Genomic DNA, 17,235 nt, shown 5'->3' on the forward strand with positions numbered 1-17,235 from the left:
CCTGAAAGGTCGACAATAGAAGCTATAGATTTTAGACAACTAATTGAAAAATATCGAGAGCAAAAATAAGATCTACACATAGTATTCATTGACTTTGAAAAAGTTTATGATAGTCCTAAGAAAAATTATATGAAAAATTCTATAAAAGAAATGTGTTAACGTAACATATATTGAATTAATTAAGGGTATGTACGAGAATGTAACGACTATGGTAAAGATTTCAAGTGTAGTAACTGAAGCATTTCTAATAAAGATAGGGTTACATCAAGGATTAGCTCTAACTCTATCTTTTTACACTAATTATTGACAAACTCACTACACATATTCAAGGCACAGTACCGTGATGCATGTTCTTTGTACATAATATTATTTTGGTAGATGAAACACGTGAAGGAGTAAATGTTAAACTAGAATCTCGACGGGAAATACTAAAAAGGAAAGGTTTTAGGCTTAGTAAAATAAAGACAAAATATACGGAATTTAAGTTTAGCAATATTAGACGTAATAAGACAATTGTTCAGATAGGAGATGACAAGTTGCTTTGAACTGAGAGGTTTAAATATTTAGGATCATTTTTGCAAAATGACGGAGGGATTGAGAGAAATGTCTTACATAGAATACAAGCACAATTGTTGAAATAGAGGAGAGCGTCGGGTGTTTTATGTGACCATAAAGTACCTCTAAAACTTAAAAGAAAATTCTATAAAATCGCAATTAAACATGTTATGTTATATGGAGCTGAATGTTAGGCTATGACTCGAGCACATGAGAGGAAGATGAGAGTTGCAGAGATGAGGATGTTAAGGTGGATGTGTGGACATACGAGAAGGGACAAAATAAGAAATGAAAGCATAAGAGAGAAAGTTGGAGTTGCATCTATTGAGGAAAAACTCCAAGAGACGAGTTTAAGATGGTATGAGCATATACTTAAACGACCAATAAATGCTCAAGTCAGGCGATGTGAAACTATGACAAACACGCAGATCAAACGAGGAACAGGAAGATCAAAAAAGGCTTGATTAGTAACAATAAAATAAGATAAAATTTATTTAAGTATGGACGATGATATAGTGAAGAGGAGCCTTGGCGCAACGGTAAAATTGTTGTCATGTGACCAAAAGGTCACGGGTTCGAATCCTGGAAACAACCTCTTGCAAAAAGCAAGATAAGGCTGCGTACAATGGATCCTTCCCCGGGACCCCGCGTGGCGAGAGCTTCGTGCACCGGGTTGCCCTTTTATAGACAATGATATAGTAGGAGATAGAGTTCAATGGTGTAAAAGAATCCATATAGACGACCCCACCTAGTGGGATAAGACTTGGTTGTTGTTGTACTTTCTTATGTTTCCCACTAAGTGGAATTGGTTTATTTAGATCCTCCTATGTCATTGGACTCAATCCCCTAGTATATCCTCATATATATTTAAATAAATGTTATCCTATTTTATTGGTCCCTTTCTTCCTCAATTAATATGGATATTTATCATGATTTCACATCCTCTAATTAGAATATTTATTGATTAGCCTAAGTACATGTCCATATCATCTTAAACACATTTCTCAAAGTTTTCCCTCAATAGACATAACCTTAACTCTCTCTAATGTTCTCATTTCTTATCTTATCCATCCTCATATGTTTGTACATCCACCTTAACATTATCATCTATGTGTCTCATTTTATGCTCGTGTGCTTAATTCATAACCCAACATTCAACACCATATAATATAGTAAGTCTAACTATTATTTTATGAAACTTCCCTTTAAGCTTTAGAAATGTCTTACAATTACAAAGAACACCAAAAGCCCTCTTGCATTTTAACTATCTTGTTTTTATCCTATGTAAAACATCTCTATCAACCCTCTTTTTGGAATAACAATCTTATATACTTAAAGCTCTTAGTTACAAGTTGTTATCTTCTATCTTAACACTTGTCTTGCTATGTGTAATATTACTAAACTTAAATTTCAAATAAGTTATCTTTACTATTCCTAAAACATTTTATTTCCAATATTTTCCGCCAAGCTTCAAGCTTAACATTTACTCCTTCACATATCTCATCAACTAAACTAATGTCATCTACAAACAATAAGCACCATGATAACGTATCTAGGGTATGTCCAATGAGTTTATCATGACTAGTGTAAAAAGATATAGATTTAGAATTGATCCTTAATGTAACCCTATAAGAAATGCTTTGATTAATATGCTTGCAATTTTCACTCTTATCATTACATTCTCGTACATATCCTTAATTATTTCAATATGCAACACTAATACTTTTCTTTTCTAAAATTTTTTATATAATTTCCCTCAGAAAATTGTTATAAGCTTTTTTAGGTCAATAAATATCATGTCTACGTTTTGCTTCTTCAATACTTTTCAATCAGTTGTCTGATAAGAGATTGAGCCTTTCTTTTATTGACAAAAAAAAAATAATTGTGATCAGTGAAATAGCTACTATATAAGATGTCATCCCACATATGAGGCTAATATTAAGCTTTACTATAAAGGTTGCATACAATTATGTCAAAATTATTTAATTACTGATATGACGTTATTATTCATACGAACAGATAAAAAATGAATATGGAGAATGTGATTCAAATAGAAAGTCGTAAGTACTCAATGTTAATAGTTTAGCTAAAAAACAATACAAATCTTATCATTTTGTATATTATGCACTGCACAGCTATATATACAGGTTAAGCTCAGTACTACTTACATGTTAGTCGAAGTACCCATATGGGATCAGTTAATTTCTAATATTTACAGCATTCCAGATAACAACGTAATAACATATTGTATACAATATAGTATATCTATAATGCTTAATCTCTTAGGAAAAATCAAAAACACCTTGGTATGCGAATCATCAAGGAGGCACCTCTTTTTGGTTGATTGTTAAGAGGCACCCCTCTTACCATTTTTAGTTTAAATAGGACAATGCAAAGATTGTTTGAGAAACTCCATATATTGTATAAAATTGTTGGGTGTTGTGAGAGGTCAAACATGAAATTTACTTCAATTTGAAACAACAATTATCAAAAACATATTTTTTAAACTTGGGTTTAATTGATTGAAGTGCATTATTGATCTCATATCAAACCTAACAATGTTTATATACAATTTCTTTCCATAGGATTTGATTTAGATCCTACAACAATTTGCAAAATTGAATAAATCTATTCAAATTAGAGACAAGAAAAGATGTCCTTTCAATATTTAACCAAAAAGGGGTGTTGATGCAACTCGAGAGAGCCCCATCGATTGTCAATGTGCCTTAGTTGACAATCTCAAAGTTGCATGTATGGATCTGCCAATCTAAGATTGTTTGAGAAACTCCATATATTGTATAAAATTGTTGGGTGTTGTGAGAGGTCAAACATGAAATTTACTTCAATTTGAAACAACAGTTTTCAAAAACATATTTTTTAAACTTGGGTTTAATTGATTGAAGTGCATTATTGATCTCATATTAGACCTAGGAATGTTTTTATACAATTTCTTTCCATAGGATTTGATTTAGATCCTAAAACAATTTGCAAATTTGAATAGATCTATTCAAATTAGAGATGAGAAAAGATGTCCTTTCAATGTTTAACCAAAAAGGGATGTTGATGCAACCAAGGTTTGAAATGTTGTTTCGTGCCGCCCGGCATGGACGGTCTTTACCGTTCTGCCGGGCGGCCGAAACCGGCACGGGAGGCGTCCCCGACTTGGCAGCGCCGGAGGAGACGCAGGACTCCTCCGTCGGCGCCGGAGGAGACGCGGGACGCCTCCGGTGGCGTCCCGCGACGCCTTCGGCACCAAAGACGTCGCGCGCGACGCCTTCGGCGGCGTCGCCGGACACTGGCCGTGGGATCGCCCGTGATGATCGCGGGCGATCTCGCGTAGGCCGCGCCCCTCGCGGGATCGCCCGCGATGATCGCGACGCGATCTCGCGTACTGCCCGAGTTTTTTTTATGTTTTTAATAATTATTTATTTTATTTAATTAATTTAAAGAATTCCCAAGGAGGATAAGTAGAGGATGTGCGATATTTCAAAGAGTCTTTTATAAACCCTAATTAAATTATCCTAATAAAATATATAAAAAATATATTTAAAATTAAAATAAATTAAATAAATTTTATTAATTAATATTCTGAAAAAATAATATTTTAAATTTCATTTAAAAATTTTAAAAAATATATAATAATTCTTATTTATATTCTAATATATTTTTTATTATTTTAAATTTCATTTAAATTTTTAAAAAAACTCTAAAAAAATTTTAAAAAATTCTAATAAATTATATTTATATTTTGATATTTTTTTAATTTTTTTTTAATTTTTTTACTTGATATTTTTTACTATTTAAAATATATATTATTTAATTAATAATTAATTAAATGAATAAATAGTTAATTTATATAATTATTATTAATATAAAGTAATATCTTGTATTAATTTATATTATTATTATTATTATTATTATAAATACTTCCATTTTAATTTAAATTATTAATATATCAATTCTATTTAAATAAAATTATTTTTAATTATTTTTTCTAACAATATTAAATTATTCAATAATTGAGAACTTATAATAAATCAATATACAACTTATTTTTATATACACAATAAACATATTTATCTTATAATTACTATAGATAAATAAAAAATACCAAAACTGTATCGGCATGGCACAACACGGCACAGCACAGCACGATACGATACCGAAACCGTATCGTTCTGGTCTGAGACCGAAACCTCGGCACGGGTCGAAATTTTAAACCTTAGATGCAACACGAGAGATCCCCAGAGATCACCTATGTGCCTTAGTTGACAATCTCAAAGTTGCATGTATGGATCTGCCAATCTATGATGTCTCGACTAAAAAGAAAGAATCTCCACAATAAAAATCTATATAGTATTGCTTGAATGAATAAATGAGATAATAGCAAGTTCTCTTTATACACCATAAAACAGCCTGATCATCCAAGTGCATATAAACTTTATAATGTTTTAAAATAAAAAATATGAACAATATTTTTACAAGCTAAAAATTTAGACTTTGCAACAATTAAATTTATTGGGACGGTTTATTTCAAAAAATATTAAGAATTTTAATAATACTGTCTTCTGTAAAGAACTCAACTTTTAACAAGTGTGATTGGACCGAATATACTAGGACTAAGGGTATTGTGATTTTTTTTTATATGATAAAAATTAATTAGATGTTAAAAAATTAAACGAGCTACCAAATTAAACAAAAAAGTAATTCTTGAAAATAAAATTGGCATTATATCGAGTTGATGTGAACCAATCAACATTGTCTTGCAATTTTTGCTGCAATGGAACTTGGACTGGATTATAAATTCCTTACACCAGATCCAATCTGCTTCTTAAGATTCTTTTTATAAGAATCTGGGACTCGATCCAATTTCCTTGGACCATATTTTAAGTTGCCTTGCTACACTGTTATTGCGCTTGGACCATATCTTAAATCTTCCACAAATCCTAACAATCTTTTTCCAACACACATAACGAAGAGGCTGTGACATAGGTTCTATAGGTAGAGGTCATAAACATAGTTGTCAAAATCAATATTGGAATAGGATAGTCAAAGAATCCAAGTATTGGTTGTATCAGATTGCTAGAATTGATAAAATCAGAATCAGCAAGAAAAAGAGAAAAAATATTAAAAAAATAATTTTGTTAAATTATTGTAAATTTTAACAATAATATTTTTAATATTATTGTTAAAAAAATATTATACCAAGTAATACAATAATATTTTTAATATAGATTACTTAATTGTTATAATATATGTGTGTTATTATTTAATATTAAATTTTATAGGATCTAGTCGGATCCCTCGTTAGTTTTAGTTAAAAGGAAATTTCAAGATTGTTGTTGACCGATATAGATTATTGTATTCTCTTAATCCTAATAACCTCTTTTGATCCATAACAACTAGCTCGATCAATAGTGGAGAATGAAAGATAAATAAGGTGTTGAATATAACAAGTGATGCAAAGTTGAAAGTATGATCCTTGATCTTTGAGTTGTAGCAACGCTAAGCAATTTTAGAGGAAAAGGAAAACAAAGATTCTCCTTTCCATGTGAGTCAATCCTTTCTGTGTGAATTCTTTAAGAATCAAGATAGGATTAAAAGGAAGGCTAGATTAGTCAAGTTTTTCAAAAAAGAAAAAGTTTGACAGTTTGACCAAATTTTAACTCAATTTCATTTATTTTTGGTCTTTATTTGATTAAATTTCAATTGAATCAATCAATTTTCTAATGTAATATAACTTATTTCTAACTACTTTCATTGAATTTTTAGTTTTTACAAAACTTCTCTTCAATCTTTGTAAACTCAGATTGACTCTTGTCCAAATCGATCCAGCTCAAAAGATCTGTATCAGTGTTGGCTGATTATGTCAACAATGGTCATAAATTTTAGCAAAATAAGGTTGCTACTAGTGCATGCGGAGAGGAAACTTAGTCATCAAAGAGCATCAAGTCTTCATCTCTCCATTGCGTTGGCATCATTGTCAAGAGGGGTTGGGTATTCAAAACTTGTCAAAATGGGAGCTTGATTGTGGAAGAAAGGAGAAAGTTGGTTTGCTGAGAGTAAAGGCTGAGTAGAGAGGTTGCTAAAGTAGCTAGCAAGTGATTGGATGCTAACAAATCTACATAGACTTGTCGATCAAAGAAAAGGGACAAGTTTTAGAAGCAATATCGTTGTGGGGCAAAATGGTGTAGAAAATGAGTGCTAGTGATGTGGACCTGCAGTGGGTGGTTATGACAAAAGAAGGGTTGACTTCTTCAACAAGGATCAGAATCATCGTTGACCTACAGACTACAATCTTGATGATTCAAAAGAAAAGAAGGTAATTATTTCATTTATTCCCCCTTAAATAAACAAATAGCTTAAGTTATTAATTTAACTAAAATAAGAACACTGGTTTATAAAACATAATTTTTCAAACTATAAATGAACATTAATCATAATGTAGATCTAAGTGCATTGTCATTTGGCAACACCATCAAGTTGTGTGCATCCCATCTAGTTAGAGTAGACTACGAGAATCTAATACTCTGTGCAAGGTTAAATCACAAGCAATATTCAAAATAGAGCAAAGAGTATAAAAAAATAATAAAAAGCTTCATGTACGTCACATAAGAGTTCTCTATGTTCAATTAACATAATGGTGGAAAAGTTTAATATTTGTATTATCCTCAAAAGTTTGGCAAAAAAAAATAATTGTAATGACTGTTAGAAGTTATATGAAACTAGGAAACAATGATTTCAACATAGAATTCTCAAACTTAAGTGCAAGTATCCAACATGGATACAAATATAATGTCAATAGAACACATAGTAAGTGAGAATATAGGATCAAGGGTCTCTAGGTGTCCTGCATGATATACCTTTACTAGAATTTGATTGTCACACCCCTACAAGAATCACCAAACACTCAAATTTACTGAAATTTACTAGCCTACTTAATTATAATAGCAGAGGACTTTTGTGGTGAAGGGACAAGAAGGTTTGTAGCAACAATCAAGTTGTTCACAAAATGGTTTGAAATTTAATAGCCATGCTGGGCGAAACAGCTAAAATTTTTCATTTCATTCTCAAACTAGAACACAGTATAAGGTAGCACAGGCAATAATTCTTATGTCACTCAAGCTAGAACACTGTCACCTATGCTATATAGGCCGAAAGCTGAACCAGTATGCAGCTATACTGGGCCGTATATTAGGACTCATATGGTGGGTCCAAATCATGATGTTAATATCATTGCTCAAAGACCCTAACCATTGTTATTAGGCATGGCAATTGTCCCTCATCAGAATGTTGAGGCTACAATTTCATTAAGCAGAGATTCTAGACCAAATCACCTTTCATATGCTAATCCAAACCATCACATGGTCTTAAGTTAAATTTCACAGTTGTAGCATGCCTTAAAAGAAATTTGACTGACAAACCAATCTACTCTCTCAAGCAAAAAGTATGGAGAAACAAAAGGAAACAAAATGAATTTTACATATAACATACACATGGTCAGCTTGTAAAAATATCTACAGATTAATTAGGAAATACACACAAAGAACTGATACATTAACCAACTATACTACAATTTTTGCAAAGTTTATTAACTATACAACTGAAAAATCTCCTAATATATTACATCCATACAGCAAATATGTTATCTAAAACTGATATTCTGGTATAAAGAGACTAGTGAGTGGAATCTGCCAATGCAACAACACTGTGACAACCTAACAGTGTATTAACATATCACCAATCTGTATTTGTCCAAAACTATTTGATTATCAGTTATATAGACTTTATCCCTCTTTTGAGCTTTGGATGTATTTTATCATTAAATATTAATAATAAAACAGGTTAATTCATTTAATATAGTAACTGGAGTTTTCGTGTGAACTCCCTCTGCTTGTTGCCTTTTCTCTATAATTGATACCCTCCATCAAAGCCAAAAATCTGCAATCCTAGCATGCCTTTCTGAGGATATTTTATTTTAGCAAACTTTGCTAGCGCAAAAAAGAATTAGCATGTAATTGTTACTTTATATATGTAAATCAAAAGTGAAGAAACCAACAGTAGTTCATACATCTTAAACTCATGTACTGATTTAAGAGATAGTATGCAAAACACGAGTTGAGAACAATTGTTGCACATTGAGAAGTGAAATCAATATTATATACCTTCCATATCTCCCGATGTGTTAGATGGGTGTGGTCAAGATCAAATACTTTTGAGTAGTTAACAGATGACTGAGAAAAAACCCATAGATTCACCCCCCATAGCCAAACCATCAAAGTCTGTAGCATCAAATTACAAAGATTTTGAATGAGATAGCAAGTTATTCTAATTTAAATAGCCTTTCAAACAGATGAGCTACATGACTATGAAAAAACTTACCACAAGAAGAAGAGGATTAAAATATAAAAAAGTCTCATAAAGAAATAAATCCCTTTTATCTGCGTTCATTCGCATCACAGAGTCCCAGCCTATCTGCAAAAAGCGTGTGAATCACAGGTCTGAGATTTGTTAGCACTGCTTAATCATACTGGTCAAGTGTAACATTTATTCAACCAAGATTAAGGACTGACCTTGCAACATGTGATGCCCCACAATAGAAACAATACAACCTGAAACAGGTTCCAGACTTAGCAAATAACTAACTAGAAAACTTTGCGGTTACAAAACATTTGAAAATAATTTGTCTTCCAAAAAGTATACACGAGTCATATTACCCTAGAGGTTCTCACAATTGAAGGGAGCAAATATGTGAAGTAAACTTAGTCATATAATGGCTATACCATCATCGCTACAAATTAAGATAATTGGATATATACAGCTTCAATCATACTTAGATATTGAAGTTATCATACCCATGATTGCCTACCATATTAAAATTATTGGATAAGTTTATTTGTCGTATTTGAAATTAAAAGGTAAAAAAGACATCTATCATGGTATAAGGAAACATAGATCATTAAGAAGGTATATTATGCAAAGAAATATACTTTAAATAAATTCTTTAGTCTAATCCAAGTTTAAAATCAAGTTATGCTGAAGTTTTGATCTTTAACCATAAAAATATATAATATAATGTCTTACTGTGTCATGCCGATATAGTTTAAATACTTGTTTACTATCAAACATAAGTGTATACTAATTAAAAAGAGAATCATTTACATTAGTATTTGAGAATAATAAATCTATGATTATTACAAGAGTCTCGATCATCTTAGTAACAATAGAGTTCCATGCATTAAATGGGATTCTTTGGTATTTGTAGGATCAACCCCATAATTTTCCAAAACTCAAATTAAACAATTGATATTGATTCTGCACATCTCCATCAGCATCTCTTGATTTACCACTAAGAGTTGGACTTCAACAAGCACTACTGGAATCGAAACCAATATAGCAGATAGAACCACAGAACAAGGATATACATACATCCCCAAGTTTTGAGATGAGAGTGATAAACCACAATTTCAATCTCAATATCTTTCCTGTATATTTTGATAATGATGAGCATCATTTTACATGTCACCTTTATGTCAGTATTGACGATGTCTCTTAATACCTTTAGTGTCATGATAGTAATCTTGGCTTGCATTATATAACATTGTTTGTATGTCCAGGGCTGAAATGTTGAAGTATAGACAACAACACCTAGTGCATCTCCACTGTCATCGCCTCTATTTGTGGTTGCATTATTGTAGGCATTCCTATCATTAATTTAAACGTCTTGTTATATTGCATTGTCAAAAGGCAATAATGTTTCATCACTCTCATCATATCCGTGCTCATTGATTGCATTATGTGGATTGTAATTAATCATGAATTGGCCTTTTCCCTTGTCAACTAGTTTTATTGAATAGATTTGGATATTTCTCTTTCTATTTACTAAATATTGCAGTATCATTGTCTTTTCCTTTGTTTGGAGCATTTGGTTGTGTTTGGACTTTAGATGTTTGAGTTCAGATAGGTTGAGATCTAACAATAGAAATTCCCAATCAAAAGTTTCATCAACATCATCTTCCTCACTAGTATCTCTTCTCGATTGCTTCTTTTAAGTGGTCAAGGTGGATCACCTTTTTTATATAATTGATTCTCATTCTCAATAGTATTCCACCTATTCATTATTAGATCATCCTCAATTACTAAGAATTCAGTATCCAATGAGTCTATATGATTGGATTTTTATTCTTTATAGCTCTTAATTAAAGACGCAATAGAAAATGCATACTATCATCTCCAAGCAACAATAAGAAGGGTGAGTTCATACTATTAATGAGAGAAAAAAATAGCCAATTTCTTGGAAGCTACTTAATTGCAATTTTTTCAAATTAGGAAGAAAATCATATTATAACCACCAATCAGCTATTAGATAAATAATTGAACAAAATAATTCCTTTCTATAAGTTAATAATAGAACAACAACCAAGCCTTATTTTACGGATCGACTATATGGATCATTCTATTCCATTGGACTCTATCCTCTACTATATCATCATCTATACTTAAATAAATTTTATCTTATTTTATCATTATTAACCAAGTCTTCTTTGGCCTCCCTCATTTAATGTGCATGATACGATGAGTATGAAAAGCTGCCACAGATGCAACCAAGGTCAATTGGATGCTGAGGTAGGTCAAAGTCAAGGGAAGTCATGACCCTCTCTTTCCAATTGAGTTGATCGACCTTCCCAGGATCGACCTGAAGGTCCGATCAGCCAAAACCGACCCGAAAGTCCGATCGACCAAGGCCGACTCAAAAGTCTAATCCACCGGTTCAACCCGCCAGTCTTCCTAGTAGAACCAAGCCGATCAATCTGCTAGGCAGAACAGAGCATCCGACCTGTTTATCTTCCTAGCAATGCAGGGCTGACCCGCCAGATCCGACCGGCTGCATTCCAGAGCTGACCCGAGCCGATCAGCCAGATCTGACCAGCAATCCAAGGTCGACCCGCCAACCGACAAATCTGATCAGCAATATTCCAGAGTTGACCCGCCAGGGCTGATCCGCCAAATCCAACCGACAACATTCCAAAGTAGACCCGCCCATCTTTGTTTGGTCCTATCGAGGGACTCAGCTTCCCGACCAGGTATCCAACCCATGTCCGACCGGCTCTGCCGCTCGGACGCTCCGGCTCACCACTCCAATATGATGCTCCTCCCAGGCCCAAATATCCAGAACAGCATGTAGGTCACCCGTAGGTTATCAGAATACATGAGTTGTCTGAACACATGAGTGTCCAAACACATGGAGTAGTATGTATAACATAGTATGATCCCCACCATATCTCCACAGTGCAAGATATGGGTAACATGACCCTCTGACATCTCATTCTTTAATGTGGACATGACATCTTAACAGAAGTGCACCATGCTCAGACAACCACGAATAGGGTGCATCGCTCCTTCATGCTATAAAAAGCCCTACCCTGTGGCCAAGGGACACTGGATACTTTTTACTAAATACACTCATGTTTCATTATTCTCATGCACTGTTTATCTTCTCCATTTCAGACATCACTGGAAACTAACTTGAACGTCGATGTGGAAAGCCGGGGCAACCCGATCTCCGTTCTAACTCCTTCCATAGCTCTTTTACTCTTCGCAGGTTCTTCCGGCGATGGCAACAACTCCCCCTCTTCTTCGGATGTCCAGTGACTTGGTCAACCTCGAAGACAACACACCCCCTCTCCCTCTTAGTCATAGCAACTTGGTCCACATTCCAGCCAGCTCGCCAGCATTCCATCGCACACCACTTCTAGACGGAACAGTGCATATTTGTCATAGTTTCACATCGCTAAGTGTGTGTTTATATCATCTTAAACGTGTTTCCCAAATTTTTCCCTCAATAAGTGCAACTTCGACTTTCTCTCTAATGTTCTCATTTCTTATCTTGTTCATCCTCGTATGTCCGCACATCCACCTTAACACCCTCATTTCTACGACCTTCATCTTCTATTCATGTGCTCGAGTCATTGCTCAACATTCAACTTCATATAACATAAAAGGACTCATCGTTTCATAAAACTTCCCTTTAATTTCAGAAATATTTTACGATCACAAAGAACACTCAACACTCTCCTCTATTTCAATCATCCTACTTGTACTTTTATGTAAGGCATCTCTCAGTCATTACGTCTCTTATTGTTAAACTTAAATTCTATATATTATGTCTTTACTTAGCCTAAAATCTTTCACTTCCAATATTTTCTACTAAAATTTGAATCTAGCATTTACTCCTTCACGATTCTCATCTATCAAAACAATAATATATAACATGTACCATAGTATTGTATCTTGGTAAAAAAAATAATAGTCTAAAAAGGTTAATAATAACTAATACTAAATTATTTTATATCTACCAAGGTCAATTTATATTTGCATACCTCTCCAAATATTCAACTCTCATTAATAGCGCTAATTTTTTTATTTGATTGCAGTATTGATATTACACTTTTGAGGATCTCTTAATGGTTAGATTATATTAATGTTAGCATATATCATATTCAAATCATATCTAAAATAATCATAAATATATTATTATCATAATCACTATTAAAACTCCACCCATGACGAACAAGTCATAGTCAGTCCCAAGTCCAGATAAAAGAGGAGGGTTGCGTTAGGTTACCGGCCAGCGTTAAAACTATAACAAATATTCACTAAATGGATTCATTAAACTATTGTGTTAATGCTATGTTATTCCGGAAGGAACGTGTTGCAAAGTCCAACTATAACGTCTCGACAATGACCGCTACATCTCCAGATGTAGTGCTAAATATGCAAGAGTTCACGTTGCAGGATCCGACTATAATGTATCGGTAAGGACCGCTACATCTCCCTGAGAACTTAGGTGTAGTGTTAAATAGGCAAGAGTTCTTACATGTTGGATAAGAACAAATATGATAGGAAAACTAATAATCTAATATTTGGAACGTGGAACATAGGAACTCTCACTGGTAAATCAATAGAGGTGGTAGATACTATGACTAGGAGAAAAATTAGTATTTTGTATGTACAAGAGACAAAATAGGTAGGCGAGAAAGTAAAACTAATAAAGAACTCGGATTTTAAGTTATGGTACATAGTAAAGAGTAAAGCAAGAAATGAAGTGAGTATTGTTATAAATAGTTTGTTAAAAGATAAAGTTGTAGGAGTAATTAGAAAACGGGATTGAATTATAGCTCTTAAGATAATAGTGACGAAAGAAACTATGAATATGATTAGCATATACGCACCACAAGTAAGATTAAACGAAACAACCAAATCAAAGTTTTGGGATGACTTAGATGAAATATTACAAAACATTCCGCCAAATGAAATGATTTTAACAGGAAGTGATCTAATGGGCATATCAGAGTGAAAAATAAAGAATATGAGCGGGTACATAAGGTTTTATGGGTTTGAAACAAGAAATGAGGAAGGAAAATTATATTAGATTTTGCGATAGCATATGATCTTATATTAGCTAATACGCTTTTTAAGAAAAGAGAAAAACACTTAGTCACGTTCAAAAGTGGGAATAATAAATCACAAGTTGACTTTCATATGGTTAGAAAGAAAGATAGAAAGATTTGTAAATATTACAAGATCATCCCAAGAGAAAGCTTAACTACTCAACACAGATTAATAGTATTGGATATATGCCTCCAACATAGTATCAATAGAAAGAAAATATATACGACTCCTAAAATTAAATCGTGGAAGTTAAAAGATGGGAAGCAAAATATATTTAAGGAGAAAGGAGAAGTCCAAGCATTAGGTGAAATATACGATGATTCTAAAACAACATGGGATAAGATGGTATCAAAGTTGAAAATAGTAGATAAGAGTGTACTGGACATGCACCACTAATCAAGGAATCTTGGTGGTGCAATGACAAAGTACAAGAGAAAGTGAAGGAAAAAACGAATAGCTTATAAGGAATTATATATTTGTAAGAACGAGGAAAACTTAAAAAAACTATACAATAACTAAGAAAAAAACAAAGAGAGTAGCGAATGAAGCAAAAAATGAAACTTCTAAACGATTATATCAAAAATTGGATACAAAAGAAGGGGAAAGAGACATTTATAGAATAGCTGAAGTGAGAGAAAGGAAGATAAGAGATCTTATTCAAATAAAATATATTAAAGATCAATGTAATAGGGTACTAATACACGATGGAGAAATTAGGAATGGCAATTTCACCTGAATCCGATGGATAATCCGATATCCGACTCGAACGGAGGATATGGAGAGAATTTTTATACTCGATTATAGTAAACGGATATTCGGGTATGGGTATTTTGGGTATAGGTATGGAGGTGGATGTGGTAAAATCCTACTCATACCCTACTTGATATCCAATATATATCCTCATTTTTTATTAAGAAAGAAAAAACTTTAACCCAATTTCCGTCTTAGAAAAAAAATACTTAGTTTGTCTCTTTATCCGGTCATCAACACATATCTCATCTTCTTTTCCACGGAAAATGTTCACTCGATCGAAGGAGCGCGAGACAAGGAAGAGCTGACAAGTACATTTAAATAATTTTTTTTTTTAAATGAGAATGGTAAGGAGTAATAGGATGATGGGTAGGATATGGATACTCGAAAATCCGACGGGTATAGAGATGGGTATGAAAGTTAAATACCCGATGGGTATTAGTATAGATATAATAAATGGGGATGGGTACGGAGGATATGAAATTCTACCCAAATCCTGTCATCCCTAGGAGAAATAAAAGAGGTATTTTTATCAACTTTTTAATGAAGGTTTAAATGACCAACTTAACTTAGGTAATTTAAGTAGGTCAAATGAGCATAGAAATTTAAATTTTTACCGTAGAATTCAAACTTTAAAAGTAGAACAAGTTTTAAATGGGATGCATAATGAAAAATTCGTTGAACTAAATGATATTCTGATAGAAGTATGGAAGTATCTAGGGAAATAAGATATTGAATAATTTACAAAATTAATTAACATGATATTAAAAATGAAAAAAAATGTCTGATAAAGGATAAGTATTCTAGATCCCTTATACTAAGAACAAAGGAGACGTATAAAATTACGCGAACTATAAGGGTATTAAACTAATAAATCATACCATGAAATTTGTAAAAAGCAATAGAAAAAATATTAAGGAGACTGACCGAAAATCAATTTAGATTTATGCCTGGAAAGTCGGCAATAGAAGCTATACATCTTCTTAGACAACTAATTAAAAAATATCGGGAGCAAAAACAACATCTATATATGGTATTTATTGACTTTGAAAAGTTTATGAAGTAAATTATATGAAGAATTCTAGAAAAGAGAGGAGTTAGCGTAATATATATTGAACTAATTAAGAATTCTAGAAAAACGAGGTATTGGCGTAACATATATTGAACTAATTAAGGATATGTATGTGGATGTAACTGTTGGCGCAGCGGGGCCAGCAAAAGTGGGTGAATTACCTGAAAATAAGATTATACCCTCCTCTAGACTTTCAACTTAAAATAATAGCAACTATAAAAATAATGAAATAACAGAAAAGAAAAGGGAGACAGAAATTTAACTTGGTTACAACCAAGACGGTTGTTAATCCAAGACGGTTGAACAGCTCCACTAGCATAGTCTCCTTCACTGTAGGCGGAGAAGTCTTTTTACACTTAGAACGCTCACTAGTTGCTAGGAATTGATTACAAAGTTGAATCCTTAAATGAATGAATATTTCCTAACTCCAGGGGTCTTTATATAGCTCCTGGAAAGTCTATCCCGATGGTCCAAGGCGCCTCCAACAAGGTTCAAGGTGCCTCAAGCCAAGTCAAGCCGATAAAGTTCTATCCGCGCACAAACGGTCTAGTTGACCCGGGCTGAGGCGCCTCAAAGGTTTGAGGCGCCCTTTGAGGCGCCTCCAATGCTTGATTGAGGCGCCTCAAAGGTGGAGGCGCCTCCAATCTTGATGGAGGCGCCTTGAGCTGCATTTTCAGCTCGCTTTCTCCTTTGCTTTGACTTCCGAAGCTCCGTTTGCTTGGGTGATTTCGACCAACCGAAATAGGGCTCACCCGAACCCAATTTCCGGCCTTCTCCTCGAGCAATCTTCCATCCCGGCTTTACGTCCCTCGAACGTCGTGCGCGTTTTTCTCGGCCACCGGTGTACTCTTCCTCAACTCTTTCGTCCTTCGGACGCACCGAGCCCGTCGGCTCCCTTCCCGTGTCGTCCTTCTCGCTAGCTGCGTCTTCCGCTCGACTTCCTGTGCTCCTAAGCTCCTGCACGCTTAGACACAGGGATCAAAAACAAATAGGACCTAACTAACTTGGTTGATCACATCAAAACAACCACGGAGTCCAACAGTAATGACTAGAATAAAGACTTCAGGCGGAGTAACTAAAGCATTTCCAATAAAGATAGGGTTACATCAAGAATTAGCTCTAAGTCCTTATCTTTTTACACTAATTCTGGACGAACTCACTACACACATTCAAGACACAGTACCGTGGTGCATGTTGTTTGCAAATGATATTGTTTTGGTAGATGAAACACATGGAGTAAATGCTGAACTAGAATCTTGATGGAAAACACTAAAAGGAAAAGCTTTTAGGCTTAGTTGAATAAAAACAAAGCATATGGAATTTAAGTTTAGTAATATTAGACATAATGAGACAATTGTTAAGATAGGAGATGACGAGTTTCCCGAAATCAAGAGCTTTAGATATTT

The 17,235-nt window shown here is 33.6% G+C and overlaps 1 protein-coding gene across 3 annotated transcripts in view; it reads right to left on the reverse strand.

Annotated features, from left to right (window-relative positions):
- LOC122045615 (SPX and EXS domain-containing protein 1-like) overlaps positions 1-17,235 on the reverse strand; it is a 35,086-nt gene that overhangs the window by 14,565 nt on the left and 3,286 nt on the right. For all 3 annotated transcript variants that reach the window (XR_006130035.1, XM_042605915.1, XM_042605916.1), the window contains exons 4-6: positions 9,129-9,167; positions 8,938-9,030; positions 8,721-8,837 (exon numbers count right to left, since the gene is read on the reverse strand). Coding sequence is in view for 2 of the 3 variants with exons in the window: in XM_042605915.1 (XP_042461849.1) it covers positions 8,721-8,837; positions 8,938-9,030; positions 9,129-9,167 (249 nt within the window). In the remaining variant the exon portion in view is untranslated. The remainder of the gene's footprint in view (positions 1-8,720; positions 8,838-8,937; positions 9,031-9,128; positions 9,168-17,235) is intronic.

This window comes from Zingiber officinale, chromosome 2B (genome assembly GCF_018446385.1).
Source record: "Zingiber officinale cultivar Zhangliang chromosome 2B, Zo_v1.1, whole genome shotgun sequence".
Classification (NCBI taxonomy): Eukaryota; Viridiplantae; Streptophyta; class Magnoliopsida; order Zingiberales; family Zingiberaceae; genus Zingiber; species Zingiber officinale.